Here is a 17,625-nt window from a genome sequence, read left to right on the forward strand (position 1 = left end):
TGACAGACTGGCTATGACTCAGTGAAATACAGCAAAGAAACTGAGACTGCAAGACCCTGCCCTGGTGTTCTCCTCGCTGTTTCCCAGCCTCTGCAACTGGAGGAGAGAAAAGAAGAGAAGAGCTGCCTCTGCTGCTGGACCGATGGAGAAGAAGCGAGGATCTTCTCATCAGTACGGTTCACTGGAGCACACTGAATGGAGCAGAGACATCAACAAACCAGGTTACCTAACCAAAAAACACTACAGTGTTATTACCTGTCCATCTATTGTCTGTTTAAAGTGACCTTTCTTTATGTCTTTTGAATCTTGTACAATGATATTTCCTTTATGTGTCAATGTGCCTGATGTTCCTACTACATTAACTAAGGTACTGGGAGTTACAGTGTCTTTGGGAGATTGAATAGTGAATTTATAGTGGCCTCAATATGTTTCTACACTGTATATTTTATAATATAATCTATGGCATCACCACAATATTCTACTTCATAGCTTCGTGTTGTCTCATGTCTCACAGAAATGTTTGACAGGACTTAACTGTTACTTAACTGTTTTAAACAGTTAATAGAACAAATCAATGTATTTTTCTAGCTGTGGTACAGGCTGCAGCTCTGAAAATGTCAAGAATCCACAGGTGTCTGTTCTTCTAGTGTGTGTGTGTGTGTGTGTGTGTGTGTGTGTGTGTGTGTGTGTGTGTGTGTGTGTGTGTGTGTGTGTGTGTGTGTGTGTGTGCGTGCATCTGTATGTGTGTGTCCTTGCTTGTGTAAGAGTAAAGTGAGGGTCCATTACCTGCACTTTAAATGATGAATAATGGCCCACATGTGAGACACTGGTTATATCTCAGCATGAGCTTTCCATAGAATATGTGTGTGCTCCTTGCAGTAATAATAATATTCTTCAAAAGCCTGTAATTCTTTCCTTATCCATAGAGCATACTTTCCTCAATTAATCATTTGGTTTATAAAATGTCAGTAAATACAGAAAAATGTCCATCACAATCTCCTTAAACCCAATGTGATGTCTACAGAAGTCCTTTTTTGTCAGATAAAACCCAAAGAAATTCACTTTCCAAAGATATAAACCAGAGGAAGGCAGCGCTCTCACATTGGAGAAGCTGTAACTGTAGAATTGTTTATGTTTATGCTAAAAAAAGATTTTAAAAAAGGACAATCGATTAATTTGTTATCAGCATGTTTGCCAATTAATTGTCATCTCAGTACTGTTCCTCATTGCTGATGTACATTGCTTTGACAACATAATAACTGTAAATAATGCTCAAGATTATGTTTTTTTTTAAAATGGTGGTGCCACCTATGAAGTGCTTTGATGTGATCAGTCAGGTGAGAAGTTCAGAAAGCTGTGCTGAGTCTGTGCCAAGCCCCTCCATCTGTCCCCCGATGATTTAAATCTTTCTTTATACACCTCACTCTCCTTCCTCTTTTCCTTCTCATCTCTTGTCCCCTCATTCTCCTCATCCTGCCTCCTCCTCTTCCCCTTCATTTCTGCCTCTTGGTCTCTAATCTGGCCGATCTGTCTGTTAGAATGCCGTTCTACCTCATTAGGCGTAAAAGCACATTGTGTCAGTGTAAAAAGAGAGGACTGGAGTCGGAGCAAAGACTGTAAATTGAGCTCATGATGTAATTCACATCTTCAGGGGTTTGGATAAAAAAGAAAGGCTGGGTATGAGAGATGTGGGGGTGAAATGAGGAGAAGCTAAATGAGATGAAAAGTGTTAACTGAGAGGGAGAAAGTGTAAAGGGGTGGGGGGGCATTTGAGAGAGGTCTAGAGATGAGTCATAACTGCTCTGTGGCAGAATAACCTGTCCTAGAGAGCCTCTGCAGCAGAACATGCTGTCTCTGACGATGTAAGAATACACTAAACAATGCCTGTGACATCATGTGGTACATTTTCTTTACAACAGCAGATCTGAAAGTCAGCTGCATGGGAATCCTCAGTCATAGGTTGCCTTGAGTTTTTGGCAGGGATACAAGTGGTGAACAATTAAGAAAAAAAAAAATAATAATAGTAATTCAAAAGCATGGATTCTAATTCACAGATTTGGTTTTGAACATGAATTGTGTCAATTAATTAAAGCCTCTTTGAGTATAGCATGAATCAGACTGTAAGAATCCAACAGACCTTTTTCCACAGCTTGTTTTACTATAGAAGAAAAGCACAGGTGGAACTAATTAACAATTATTGCAGTGTGATGCACAGTTACTGGTTACACCTGTGTTTGACAAGTTAAAGCGTCTGCTGTTAAAAAAAAGGTCTATTCACTTGTGTTAAGTGTAGGGGTCACGTGTGGTTCAAGTTTAGGCAATTTGGGGGAGATTAAACTAGTTAGGTGTGGTAAGTCGTCTTGTTATGTATTCGCATGCTAAAAATAACCTTAGTCATTTACTTTTTATTTTATGTGGCTCGTTTACATAGGCTGTGGTTATTTATTTTACACACTGAAAGTGTACATGGTTTTGCCATTTGACCTTGTGCGACCATCAGCGACAGCGTGTTGAGTAAATGATCGACATGTTGGGACATTCGCTTTCTTGTTCACTTTCTTAATATTAGTTAGATGAGAAGATTAATATCACTCTCGGGTCTGTGTGTTGAATGTGAAGCAGGAGCAGGGAGGCAGTTCACCCATTTCAGCGTGAAGACTGAAAGCAGGGAGAAACAGGTCATCTGGCTTTGTCCAAAGTAAAAAAAAAAAAAAACAACAACATCAGCTATCACCTCTAAAACTCAATAATTCACATGAATCTTGTTTGCTTGTAACAAAAATGTGAAAAATTAGATATTTCTAGGGTGAGTTATGTGCTACTGTGCAGTGTTTCCGCTGGCTGCATAGCAACCCAGCTGATGACAAGACTCCTGACTTGTTGTTCACTAATAAACTTGATAATTTAACATTTCTGTTTGTGCACAGATTAAAGACATGAGTTACAGTGTGTTAGCTAGTGAGCTTCAATTACAGGCTACCTGTTTACCCCTAATTTCAGTGTAAACCACGCTAAGTGTCTCCTGGCTGTAGCTTCACAGTTAGGTCACAGACATGAGTGGTTTTAATATTCCAATCTAACTCTCAGTAATAAAACAAATAGGCATATTTCCCAATATGTAAAGCAGGAAGAAGCCACAATATACATATTGATGGTTCAAAAATACCTTTAACATCTTTAACTATGCAACTATAGAGATTTCATTCTTCTTATTTTTGAGCAAGAAATAATATTTTAAGTTCATGGTTTATTAAAATTAGGCTTATTTGCAACTTTATTGTGCATTGCATTTTGATTGTACTCTTTAATGAACACCTGATGACATATGATAAAGTGTGAATAGACAGTTGCATGTTTTTTTTTTTGTACTTTTAATCCTATTAACTGTTTAATACTCACTCCAGCAGTTCTCTCAGTGCTCTCTCCTCTAAGGTGTCAAGGTTGTGTTGTTGCTTGACGTCAGAGAGATTTGTCATAGTTACAGAGCCCAGAGTGTCTGTGTGAAGATGTCTGTGTGTTCTCCAGCCTCCTTTTTTTTCTGTCACACAAAGCACACTGCAGTTGCAAGCCCCTAAACAAAGCTTCAGTGCCAGCAGGGATGTAAGTCTATGTAAACAGGAAATTGTCACCAAGCATGGTTAATGCTTCCAACAGTGCTTTTACTACTACCCTGAAGTCATATAAGCCAAGTCTGAATAATTATTATAGGCTTCTCTTCTGTACTGCCTTTGTTCATGCTGGTGCAGAAGACATGTCTTCACTGCACTTTGAACCCAGTCAGCTCTACCTCTCCCAAGGCTAAATGTGACTCGATTAGAGATATTTTATACTAGAGCTCTACTAAGTAGTGGTGTGTGTAAAGAGGGTTTAAGAGCCCCAGGAGGAGACAGGGACTGTCTGTCATTGGTGGTATTGGTGCATCCCTGGTTATGTCTGTCTCGTGGCTCCATGTGGTGCAGCTCTCTGCAGGGAAGTGACAGTTATCCAGGACCACTACAGCGCTAAATGGAACAATTCAAAATCAGGCAGAAGTAATTTTCTTTGACAGTAAAGTCGCAACTGTCACTACAGGACTTTGACCATCTACTTTCAAGAAGGTCAGCCACACTTGGACCTTAGGGTAAATTAAATCTAGCGTATGTATATTGATGTGCATAGCTAAAACAACTGCATTTTGTAGAAGGCGGTTACAGGTGAATTTTTGATTTAGCTGCTTGCTGGTTAAATTGATTATAGTGCAGCTGTTTCTGCCTCACAACTTCAGAGTGGCTATACTGTGTGAAATGCTTTGATGTCCTTTCATATTATGCAAATGTTTCTGTGGACCTTGGGATAGATTAATTAAAAAGTATTACAGAGCATTTTAGAACAGGTCCACACATTGTTGTAAATAGTAGCTGAGATACGTCCAGCAAACATTGTACAGTTTTATATTATTTGCTTTATTGTACATAGAGGATTGCATTTTCGTGATGAGGCGTCTGTTTGATTTGGAAGGATACAGTTAATAGGAGAAGCACAGGGAGTGGTGTGTAGAGTGACATGCATAATGAGACAGATTTAAACACAGCATCCCGTTTAATGTTAATGTTCACCAAGCCTTCGAGGCACCCTCTGCGCAGGAGATGATTCTTTAATTGCTTGAAAGCAGAGCTGCTGTGTGTGAAAAAGAATATTCCTATAGGGATTTCTTACTATCTCATTATTCTGTAGAAATAATTAGAACCAGTTCTGCTGTTTCTGTGAACATGCAGGACTGTATACTGAAATTATTTGATGGCAGGTACTTACAATTACAATTTCTTTGCAAAAGAAAAATAGCACACATTGGTGCTTCTTTCATACATACTGATGAGCACATTATAAAAATACAATGCAAACTGCAATGCTGAACATAAAATTAAAGTAATTACCGACATGTTTTCCTCTATAGTCCAAGTAAAGTTTTTAGTTAAAGTGACCCCTGAGGTCAAGTTAAATTGCAGGAGAATGCAACTGACAATTACTTTTATTATTGTTTACTCTATCGAATATATTCGTCACTTTCCCAGAGCCCAAAGTAATGTCTTTGAATGTCTTTTGTCCAACCAACAAACCAAAACCCAAAGAGATTCAATTTACCGTTATATAACACATTGCAACCATTATATCTATTAAAATTGTTGCCAAATGCTTTTCTGCCAATTGACTAATTAACTATTCAACCAACTGTATCAGCTCCAGTTGGGAGAGACTTTTTTTTTTTTAGATTTACATTTAGCCAAAAGACTGACATTGAATGTCTGAACAGTGAACTCCACAACAGAGCAAGGGATGGTAGGCAGGACTGGAGCGTGTGTCTGACAGCCATACTGGATGGAGACTTATTTCCTGGGCTGACCCATCAACCTGGGTTTATGCAATTAATCCTTGTGCGTGTGTGTGTGTGTGTGTGTGTGTGTGTGTGTGTGTGTGTGTGTGTGTGTGTGTGTGTGTGTGTGTGTGTGTGTGTGTGTATGTGTGAGAGAGGGAGAGAGAAAGAGGGAGAGAGAGCAGCCATGTGAGTCGTGCCAAAGCCTGACACGTGGTAATTTGGCTGTGACACTCTGCTCTGCTCCTCATCAAGCAGCAATTTCAATCTACATCTGCTGCAGCTGTTTATACAGTTTAAAATGCTGATTCATATGCCGTTATTGTTCTGCAGTGTCAGAGTACATCATTTAAAAAAAAAAAAAAAAAACCCAGCCTGAGTGTGTATGTGTCTGTTTGTCTCTGCGGGGTATTTGCTGGTCTCTTGAATAAGTGTTTACTTGTGTACTTGAATGTTTTTGTGTCAGAAATGTTGTATAATTGTTCAGCACCTTTCTTTTCTTTTAGAACATGATCAAAAACTGTCCCCTCTCTCTCTCCCTCCCTCAGAGGACGACGTGGTGTCCATGGCAGACTCCACCATCACTGTGGACGACATTGAGGGGGAGCTCTTTAAGATTGAGAGGATCAGAGATGTCCTGGTCAGGAGGGAGTCAGAGCTCAGATACATGTGAGTGACTTAGAAAAACACCAACACTGCTGTCACTCTGTGTTGTTAGTGTATTAGTTGAAACATCAAGAAACATGATTAATGAATAGATTAAAAGTGGAGACACAAGTCATGTTGTTACCAAAAATAGTCTTTATATAAAATACAGTGTCCAATTTAGGAAGCTCAGTTTTCCTCCTGCTCCTTATGATTTACATACTGCCAAAGTTCAATGCCAATGCAGGAAGTACTGCACCCTTTAGTATGATAATATGCGTGTGGTGATAAGGGTGGTGGATCACCATTATCACTTATGTGTCTGACTTCCATGCGGGGACTGGGGTTTGTGCATGTCGCAGACCTAGTGTGTTTTTGTACCTTAACCATGATCTTTTTCTGTCCTTAACCAATTGCCTAGCCCTAACCATACCAACTTATCTGCCAATTTTTGCCTAACTTAAGCGTGAACCCTGCATAGATACATAGACCCAAAACATGGGTCATACAAACATGAACATAATTCTTAGCTTTGCAGGATCTTTCAATACCAACGTTCTTACTTGGTGATGGGGTCATCTAGGACACGTTAGACTCAGCTCTTCATTATCAGACCTGGCTCAGTTTTCTAAAGCTCAGATGTGCTGTTCATGTAATGTCTGATGTTGTCACGTTAACATGCTAACATTGGTGTGTTGGACAAGTAGAATATTTGACCCACTGGTGGTGCTGAATTAAAGGTGACTGGTTCGTAAAAATCATTAGGATTCATCATCTGGAGACCAAGAATATATATCAAATATATATTTCATCTAAAAATTGTAAAGATTTTTCAGTTTGAACCAAAGCGCTCCATGCTTTCCTCACCAAGAGCAGCAGTTCATTTAAGCCTTTTTTTTCACACCAGGCTACACCTTGGTATCTGAAACACATCTCCTAGCAGCATTGCCCTCTATTCTCTCCCCTCATTTCTTTTCATCAACCCCCAAGCTGGCCCGCATTAAAATTTCAATGGCTTTACCTTTGCTTCCGGTAAGCGGGCTAATGCATGGATATTTATTCATCTACTCCTCTGAAAGATAGGCAGTAACACTGCTCAGACAGCGGGGGAATGTGAGGAGTGGCGTGTGTGGAGTAGCAAGCGAGAGTACAGCAGATAAAGGGGAAGAATGAGAGATTGGAGGAGGAGGAGGTGGAGGAACGGAAGAAGAGAGATGGAGAGTCACGATTTGAAGAACCTTTTTTGTCTGTGGTCCACAAACAAACAAATCTCAAGGTGTGCTTTCTTCCGGTAAGTTAAGTAAAGCGTGTCATTTGTATTCCAGACCTCACGGCCACTTCCCCACCTACACGTCTGTGGAGGGCATCTTACATGACAGGTAGACGAGGCACGGTGGCAAGGCTCTCACTCTGCTGACATTGATGAATGTGTGTAATGTGTGTGAGTGAGCCTGACCCTCTGTGTGCCGTACGTGTCTTCAAAAAAGGATTCAGTTGCTGTGAGGCTGGGTCATGTGAGGGCCTCTCACTCCTTTAGGTGAGGAAGGCACTGAGGGTCTTTCACCCAACCTCAGTGTCAGTCGAAAGAGACAGCGCGTGATACACACAGAGTGAAAGCGGTCTGGTTCTGAGTATGCCACAGGGATTTCTGTTCTGAAACCCTAACCCTCCTGCGTGAAATAAAAGATCAATATCAAGCTTTCTCTGTTTGAATTTCATTTTCCCATTCAGTAGTCAAGATTTCACTCCTCACCGCCCTTTAAACGTATATGTATATATACGTTTTTGCTATCACTACATAGTCAGTGGTGTTACAAGGTGGGAGGGCTAGCTGGTTAGCATGCTAGAAGAAAAATTATAGAAATAGAAACAAAAGTGTGTTAATGTTGGTATTGCTTTCCATCATTGGAGACAGCTGTTGGCGAGTAAAGGAATGAAGTCTTACACTGAACTCACAACGGACAGATACTTGAACAGCTGTTGCTAATGCTAACATTATCTATGTACCGTTAGCAAAAGCTTACATACAGCACATAGCAAGAATGACATGCAGTATGTGGATTAGTTACATAGGTGTGTGTGTGTGTGTTTCATTTTGTACCATCATGCCTGTGCAGGATGGACGACATTCAGCTGTGCAAGGAGATCACTCGTCTGAAGAAGGAGCTGCACAAATTAGTGTCCATACCAGGTAGGAGTTAACACCTTCCCCCTCTGGATATTGATGGTTCTTGATGGTGGACCAAAACAGACATTTGGCATTTTGGGAAATAAGGCTATTAACTTTCTTTCAATTCAATGAAAAGATCTAGTCTTCATGGAAAGCTAAGCTTATTGCATCCTGGGTCCACACTTATCATACAGACAGGAGAGTGGTGTTGATCCTCTCACCTAAATCTCAGAGGGAAAGCTCATAATTGTATTTCCTAAAAATCAGTAACAATATTGACTCATTCGTTTATTTCTGTATTTTTTGTTTTAAACCCCAGCATATTTGTGGTAAAGCAGGTAACACGAGATAGTCTTCTTCCTTTGTCCATCAGATAATGACAAGTCCAACGAGGACCGGCAGAAGGAAGAGGAACTACTGCAGCAGATCCACAAGCTCGTTGAGACGAGAGATTTCCTGGTAGATGACGTGGAGTTTGAAAGACTCAGGTGTGCCTCTGTTTCTATGGTTTTATGACAGCTTGGTAGGGATCCGTAGGTTGTCTGTCACTATAGGTAGTGAATGAATTATTAAAAAAGGAGAAAAAAAAATCCAGTCCCACTGCAGTATCTATGCAGTCTCGGAATGATTAGCCTGAGACTAAGTGTAAAAACTGAAGTTTGACATCTGTTTTTCATGCAAGGATGCATGGCATTTTTTTGGGTTTATTTATTTATTTGTTTTCGCCAAATCTGATCATCATTCATTAACATTCTTATAATGACTGATCGGGATCAGCTTGGGACATCAGTCGTAGTGACTAATACTGGCAAAGCTTGATCTCAGTTCAGTATCATCCACATGCGTGTTTCCACAAAGCCGCCCCACTGCTCTCCATTAAAACACTGGAACGTTTCCTAAGGCACAGTGCTGAGAGAAGAGGGTGAAACGCAGAGCACGCAGCAGAGAGCCATTTCAATTAAAGATGTGTCAGCGTGCGTCAGTGAGCGCTGCAAGAGGAGCTGCCACTGGTTAAACAAAACTGTTTGCGTCTATTTTGGCATTTTTGAGATGCATCAAGCCTCTAAAGCGTTGCTGCTGGGTGTGTTTTTCTCTCTCATGATGGAGGTGATGAGAGGATATCTAAATCCTGTCCAAACCTTCCTGTCACAAGAGATCCATTCTGACACTCCCTCACCACTTTTATAACATCATAGGAAAACCTTCGAAGCAGATTGTCTTGCACATTATATTTTTGTATTGCAGAGCTGTGAATCATTCTGTAAAATTCTTTTTATTGCTTATAAATTTAATGTGGGCTTATTGTAGGTTGAAGCTGCATTATGGAGGACTCCAGCAATGGATGCAGCTGCTCTCTCCGTTTTGAGATATTTTGTCCTGCACTCGAAAAGAACTTAAACCACTGTAATCAACGTACTGTGCATTCCTTTTTCAGCAGAGTTACGCTGCTTGGTACACTGCTTTTCTACAGAAAATTAATGGACCTCTGCTTACTTGTTTATCCCAATGTAGCGCATGCGTACATCCTCACAGATTCTTTCATTTAACACTCTAATCACTCACATGTAATCTAATGTGACCTGACAGTGGACAGCCAGATGTGGTTTCTGAGGCATGTTTTTAGGTTTAATGCTCTCTCCACTCTAATTCTCAGACAGTATCAAACATTGTTAGGTTGTGTGAACAACACTTTGTGTTGGCAGCTGACAACATGCTGTGAAAGCTCTGAAGGGCTGCTGGGAAGGTGAGAGGCAGGAAGCAGGAGAACAACAGTGTGGTAATGGATTGGTGGGAGAACAGGATGTGACGGCGCTCAAGGCCATGTTATCCACGTTGATGAATATAGAGATCTTTTGTTATTTCTTTCTCTGTTCTTTTTTACCCTGACTTTCCTTCACAACATACTTCTTTCTGCAGTTTTCATGCTATACTTTTTATTTTCCTCAGATAGAGTTACAATAAGTATGCTTTTTCTGTAACAAAATATAGTGTATCAGACGTCAATATATGGTAAATCTGTGACATAGAGATGGGTTACAAATTAAAGGAAACAACAACATTAAGTGTCTTAGTAAGACAAGTCTTTGGAGCTTTACTTGAGGGATGGACACCATTTTCTATACCGCTTAATCCGTCAGGGTCACAGGGGGGATGGACACCATTCTTCCCAAAACATTCCCTCATTTGGTGTTTGGTGTTTTGGTAGAGAGCGCTGTCCAACATGTTGGTTCGAAATCTCCCATACATGTTCAGTTGGGTTGACATAGCATGTGATTAACACCATGTTCATACTCATCACACCATTCAGTGACCCCTCTTGTCCTTTGGCTGGGGGAACTGTCATCGGGGAAGAGACCACACGCATCAGGATAGAAATGTTTCATCATAGGATAAACGTGATCACTCAGAACAACTATGTATTGATTTTCAGTGACTCTTCCCTCTAATGGGACAAGTGAACCCCCCCCCCCCCCCGGCAGCATAACAAAGCCACGGGTTCCCTCACTGAAGGGGTCACGCATTCTGGCTTGTACCGTTCTCTTGGTGTGCACCACACATGCACTCGCCCACTTGTGGAGAATATGATGATGGATGACTCATCTGACCATATCACTGTTTTCCACATCTCTGTAGACCAGTGTCGGTGTTTTTTGCACCACTGAACTCTCAAATGTGCTTTCATCTTTGTAATGAGGGGTTTATGCACTGCAACCCTACTATAATATCCCTCCCTATGTAATTGTTGACGCACTATTCTTGCTGACTCAGTCTGATCATGTCTTGCATCGACACTTTCTGAGTTGCCCTGCTGCTTTTCCTTTCATGTCGCACTAATGGACGAGCATCACTGTCATCAAATGTGCACTGGCGACCACAGTTTCTGACCCTATTTACTGATGGTCTGTCCCATAGATCTAAATGCAGATGGCACTTTAGTCGCTGCTCCTATTGAGACACCAGTCAGTGAAGCAGTCTTTGTGACTGAAGCTCCTGCCCTCTGTGCCCCAACAATAACCCTCTTTCAAAGTCACTTAGATCTTTCCTCTTGCCATCTTGATGCAAAATCAACTGGACCTGCTCAGTATTTTTATACATGTCACAGAGCATGATTGGATGTCCACTGTTGAATTGTACCATGCAGTGCACCTCTATGTGGAAGCATCTGCATTTGTTATGTTTCTCAACTCATTTATTCAGGTTTGTCCTTTAATTTGTCACCCATCTGTACATCACTGTGTGTTCACAAGCAAAGCCACTCACTAAGCACTACACAGTAATAATGTACACCAAGATGCAGCCAAGGTTCTCTGCATCAGCTAAAGTTGGCTGCCAGATTTATTGAATTTATCAATGGAACCTCGCAGAGTAAATCTAATCTTTTCTAACTGCCAGAACTGCATTACGTCTCTTATCAAGTAGGTGTGTGGGAAAGTGTTTCATCTCCCTACTCTAGTAGAATCAGCCTTCTTGCAATCAGAGAAGCAAAGGGAACTGAACATGGCCAAGACATCTTTGGAAAGGTTTTTGAAATGTTCGGCCAGTACTTGTGGAATAGAGGGCAAGCCCTGAGAGAATGAACTAAAAATCATTTTTGACTTTTACATTCATATCATAACAGACTCCCATCAGGCTTTATTTTCGCCAGCTTCTCTTTTTGTGAAGGCAACAGAACATGTACATGTATTCGTGTACTTTCATGCATTTTACATCAGTCTTTTTTATTTCTACAGGGAGAAAGAAGAAGATAAAGAAATGGCAGATTTTCTGAAGTCCAAATTCCCAAGAAATATGAAGAAGACAGGTATTTAAGCATAAAGAGAGTTGCAACTTTATGCTCCATCAAAGTAATAGCAAGTTTTAGAAACTGAGGAGGAAGTTTGCAGTGGAAAATATTCCAGATACTTTTTACTTGTTCAAGGTGTTTTCCTCCTGAGGGCTTTGAAAGATGAAGCATATACATCCACTGACTGATTCACCATAAAACAGAAATAGGAGCACAGAGGCTGTGCCTCAGAAAAAAAAGATACCTGTTTGTGCCCTTCTAAGTGAAGCCATTAATCATCTGAACTGCTTTATACACCGATCAGCCACAACATTAAAACCAGTTACATGTTTAAATGTTGTGGCTGAGTGGTGTAAAAACAATACATTATTTTTTTTTAATATTTTATTTTACATTATATTTTTTGGAGAAATAATGTGGTGTATCATCTTGATTTCTCTGTGTACCAGGTGTACCAACCAGACGGGTCCCATCCAGGGCTCAACAGACCTCTTCTCCCTTCACCAAGACAGGCCTCACCCTGCTGAAGGAGTGCTGTGGCTTCACATGCTCAATAATGTAGTCTGGAGCCAAAATGGAGAGCCCCACTACCAGGGCTGATAAAGGGGCCACAAACCAAAATGACCATTCCACAAGAGTCAGTATTTCCAGTTTCAGCTTTTCAGTCCGAGGAAGACTTTGAAACATGGACATAGTAGTACAGACGAGAGTTTTCCCAGAGGGAGAGCATAGGATGTTGCAAATTTGATGTGGTGTGTTTTTAATCCCGAGACCCAAGTATGTGTGGTGTTGGATCTGTTTGTCTCTTTATCTCTTTCATTGGATTTCATATGTGATTTTATTTTCTCTATCTGTCACTGGTTTTCAAGTCTCTCTTCCCATTCCTGTGTTTATACTTTCTCTTGTTAATCACCACTGCTCAGCCAACTCCTTCTGATTAGCAGTTTCCAAAAGGAGCGACCCAACATACTGTATTTATTTCTCCCTTTTCAGACAGACAGGACAGGGTTTGAAAGAAGTAAAAGTCAGGCATGTGTAACGTGCTAATTGGATATACTAAGTTTTATATTTAAAGAGCTATGAGAACTGTCAACCCTCATTAAAAAAGTAGCTGTTTTGCAGGAGTCAGCAGGCCAGTCTAGACACGCTGCTGAAACTTTATAATTAGCATTACGGAGATAACACTAATGAAACTGACATTAATCGGGAACTCTGTTAGGATGATGTTGCCTGCTATTTGACTCCATCCAAATGGCTATGACCTTTTAAAAAGTGGTGGTTTGCTAGAAAAGACCGGACGTCTCATCCCTCTTCATTTTTCTTTGAAGGAGCAATATGTAAGAATTGGCCGACTGTCAAATTCATACTCCGAACAGGGAGTGGGGGTGTCCATCCCTATCATAAGAAACAAGTAAATGCACTTGTTTTAGATGTTTAAGTATTTCTGGTATTTTTCCATCAGCTATGGCGGAAACCTTCCTTGTTGTGCACTGTGGACTTTAGGCTGCAGTGCTTCTTTTTTTTTAATTTATACTGATTGAAAGAAAATCACAGAAAATTACATTTTTGAGAGGGTTTTTTTTTTGCTAATCCTCTCTGCTTTTCTCTTCCTGCTTTAGTATTTATTTAGACATTTCTATGTAGTGACTCCTGTGTTGTGTGGGGACACATACATTACTTCCCATAAAACATATGTTAAAACATGTATTGGTATCGATGAATGTTATTAAAGGCACATGAGTGAATCAAGGTATCTGTAGATATAGACCACTTTCCCATGAAATAGTCATTCTTAGTGGATTCCTCTGTTTTTTTAATCATCCGTATGCATATTTTCACAAATGAAATGGATCAGCACTCACCTGACACTGCAGACAACTAGGCCTAATATATATTCCACTCCAGTGATGAAGGCAGGCATTATGCACGTCAATAAGGTACACTTGAGCGTGTTTTGAGTGGGTACTTTGTGTTTCATATAAATCTACTGGCCAGGGGCAAAACTCTAGTGCCCACTTCTACTACACAAAAACATTATATACTTGTCACTACCCCAAATTAAACCTTTTTTTTTTTTTTGTCCTGAATATGTACCTTTAGAGGGTGTCCACAAGTCTCTAGAAGGTGTCTATAAGCTAGTGGCTCATACATCCAAGACGTGGGGCACAGGGATGAAGTGGCCAATCAAACTACCGAGCAGATCTCCGTGTTGCCAAGAAGAATAGTCGCCATAGCAACCATGTATACCCCATATCTTTACAATGAGACAATGAGGAAGGTTGGATGGATAGGAAAGAGATGAGACTTGATAGGTGTGACTAAAACAAATACCTGAGAAATATCATGGTTACCTAATGAAAAGCAAACAGCAAATGGTATAATATTGCTGTTGGTCACTTTGGTTTCACTGGAGGGATAATGTAGCCCACTCCGGATTGCAAAAAATTCAACCATAACTGAGCCTCTGAATTCCTTTCACACCCTTTTAGGTAAACTAAAAACAGCTTGCAGATTAAGTGAACACAAGGTTGCTTTGCTTGGCTGAGAAGTAGAGATACATGTCTGTTTTTATAGCAGATGCTAATTGAAAGCCTCTTTTTCTCTCATTCTAATCATCATAGATGCTAGATGAGACATTTCTTTATGAATCTTTCAGTTTGTTTCCCATGCCAGTTTGACGCAGATTTCTCTTTTATGGTTTATTCCCAACTAGTCCTTGGGGTGGATGCATTGATACAGCTGTCTCTATTGTTCAATCACTGGATCTTTTGATATTCAGTCTCAACACTGTCACAGAAGCTCTGGGTCACATATCACCCAGCAACCATGTCTGGTGCCGTCATGAAGGTTCATAGGGGAGTTAGATGTGTGCCGGTAATGTTGAAATACTGTATGTAACAGCTATGGTCGAAAAACAGAAAGATACCGCGCCGGGAGGAGATTGTTTCTTGTCATATGGGTATGTGGAAGTAATATGTGAGAAGAGGTGAATACTTCAATTTGGAAATTTGTTTCAAAATGTGAAGTATTATGACAGTGAAAACCATTTTGCCAAAACAAAACTACTGTGTATATGAAGAGTTTTGAAAAAGACAGTAACCGTTAGTGGAAATATACAAAATCCAACATCTCAGACAAAATAATCAGTTCATACAGAAATGAATTACTTTGCTTTCATGTCAGTTCCTATGGTTGAGCTGCACACTGAATAAATATAACTCTTTGCCCTAAAGAAGACCTTCATCTAATCAGTAGCTATTTTTCACGTGGTTATAATGTGAGTGTGTGAGATATTTCTGTTCTTCAGTTTTCACATTCAGGCACAAAACCAGCTGTTCAAACCAGCTGGAGGGTGTGTTACACGACCTTAATATGCTCTGTGCGAGTCAAGCAAGGATTCAAGAATTTTCTGTGGAAAATGCTTGGAGACGTGGAAGAGACCACGTAGCCTCTTAGGAGAGACAGTGTCGCAGAGGGAGTCAGGGAGAGAAAATGATAGAAGAGAGGTTGAAGTGGCCGAAAGCAGGGAAGATGAGGAGAAAGAGAGAAAGCGAGTGGGAGGGCACACAGTTAGGGGGGTCTAATCTTCGGTGTGAGTCATCCTTAGTGGAAACACTGTGAGTTTCCACAAGGACAGCTCTCTGTGAACACCATGTGAAAAGGGCAGGACTGTCATTCAAACACCATAATCCTGCACACCTTCTGCAGAGCTCCCAGCGTATAAGAGCAGAAAGTACAGATGTGTTTGTGCATGTGTGTGCGACATAAATGAGAAAGTGTGATGTGCAGTACGTGTACCTGTGCTTGTTCGCGTGCCGAGGAATATGAGGGTGATAACGGGAGCTACAGTCACTGTCACTGCTCGGTTACTATGGTTACTCTGACTTGATGGTATACTCTCACTTCTTGTTTCATTTGGTTGTGCCATGTAATAAACTCTGCTCAAAACCAATGCAAGGCTGCATGTGTTGTGGAATTGCGAGGCAAAGATTATAAGGATCTGTTTTTATAATGATCAGCGTTCTTAAATGTTCTCAGCTCCAGCTGTAAATGAAATAAATTTCAATCTTAATTCAAGATTCTGTCTCATTGTTACAATGAAGCATAGTCCGATCATCACTCCTAAATCCTGTTTTTATATGTGCCACATGTCACTGACCTGTGTTTTGTTCTTGGGAATTGAAACTACAGCAAATTGTGAAAAGCAGTTCCACTGAAGTTGACAAAATACTTAAAGTTTATGAAGTGAAAATAACAACATATTACAGACAACACTTATTTCCGTTCATGTTTATGATGAAAGTAAGTGGAACAGAGCAATTATGAGAGGGGTGTCAGTCATCTTCAGCAAGGAAGCAAATAACTGTATTTGCCAAGAAAACAATCCCGCTTTTGAAATTCACTTTAACCTAAATTTAAAATAAACAACACAACAACCTTTTCTTGATTTTTTTCTTGAATTACTTTTTCCTTTTCTTTTTCTATAATTATTAGATTAACATATGCATACTCACATATCAAAGCATTTGAAATGAGATGACGGCTAATAATTATCAATTTTGAGGGTTATTATCAAAATAGCAATCTAAGCAATCTAACTGATGCAAATTCCTGGGTGCACAAATAAGAAAAACAACTCTAATTAAAGAGAAAAAAAATCCTTTTCAGAGATGAATTTGAAGCCTAGTAGGCATCAGTGGCCTTGAGGCTTCTTTTTGTCTGTCTGTGATGTTGAATTGGACTGACACTTGTCTGTCACTGTGGGGGCAGCAGGGTGTTCTAGTGTTTAACATTTTCTTTTCTATCTGGGTGTAATAGGTGGGAGATGTGTGTCGGAAAACATCTGCTCTGTGTGCTGAGTTAACCTTCAAGAACACACTTGCCGAATCCCAATTGGAAAACTTGGCCCCTCGCAGACTGTGGTTTTATGTAATCTGACATTGATTGAAGCGCTCAGTATGTCTGTGTGACTTTGCAAGGACGCAGAAGAGCGAGAATAAAAAGGCCAAATGGGAAATTCCTTCTCACCCGGCTCGTTGCCATAGATACTAAGTACAAAATACACAGGAACCAGGAACTGAACATGTCCACATGACCACAATAACCACATATGTTATGATACATATATTCCCCACTAATGAGGAGATACATGCCTCTGTAAGATCAATTTAATATTTCATCAACTTTTACTATGTGATCTCCAATGGTAGACTAAGCGATTTTTTTATTGTCATACTTCTGCATTATATCCTCTCCTTAATCCACTTTGTCAATGTCTGCTGTCGTTTAGCACATTTATAATTGAAGTGCAATGAACAAAAGAGAAATATTCAACTCCACAAGTACAGATGCCCTGCAGTCTGATGAGTATTGAAAATGCAAAACTAGTTTTTGAAAATGGACAAACCTGAAGGCTCCTGGACTTCATGAAAGAATTCTGCCAGTTCTACCATTTAAAATATTTGTTGTTACAATTGTATGTCTCCACAGACATTCAGGTAACAGTTTGTTTTTACTTTTACTAAGGGTTCCCAAACCTCCTGGGCAGTAGTATGAAGGAATGGATTGAGGGATGCTGCATCATAACAAAAATAAACACAGTGTTTCTAATGGCCACAGTGTATTGCCATGTGGCAGTGACTTTATTGGGCCCCAGTCTTTGTTATGACCATTCTC

At 40.2% G+C, this 17,625-nt stretch overlaps 1 protein-coding gene across 2 annotated transcripts; it reads left to right on the forward strand.

Moving 5' to 3' along the window:
• Positions 1-107: 107 nt before the first annotated feature.
• pik3r6a (phosphoinositide-3-kinase, regulatory subunit 6a) lies at positions 108-13,402 on the forward strand. 2 transcript variants are annotated; one of them, XM_041036315.1, is made up of 7 exons: positions 108-221; positions 5,899-6,019; positions 7,321-7,374; positions 8,113-8,186; positions 8,539-8,653; positions 11,897-11,967; positions 12,399-13,402. In XM_041036315.1, the coding sequence occupies exons 1-7, from the start codon at positions 143-145 to the stop codon at positions 12,509-12,511; spliced, it is 627 nt and encodes a 208-aa protein (XP_040892249.1). In that variant the 5' UTR covers positions 108-142; the 3' UTR covers positions 12,512-13,402. The 2 variants fall into 2 exon arrangements, with proteins under 2 accessions (XP_040892249.1, XP_040892250.1); XM_041036316.1 differs by lacking the exon at positions 7,321-7,374.
• The last annotated feature ends 4,223 nt before the right edge of the window (positions 13,403-17,625 follow it).

This window comes from Toxotes jaculatrix, chromosome 4, assembly GCF_017976425.1.
Source record: "Toxotes jaculatrix isolate fToxJac2 chromosome 4, fToxJac2.pri, whole genome shotgun sequence".
NCBI lineage: Eukaryota > Metazoa > Chordata > Actinopteri > Toxotidae > Toxotes > Toxotes jaculatrix.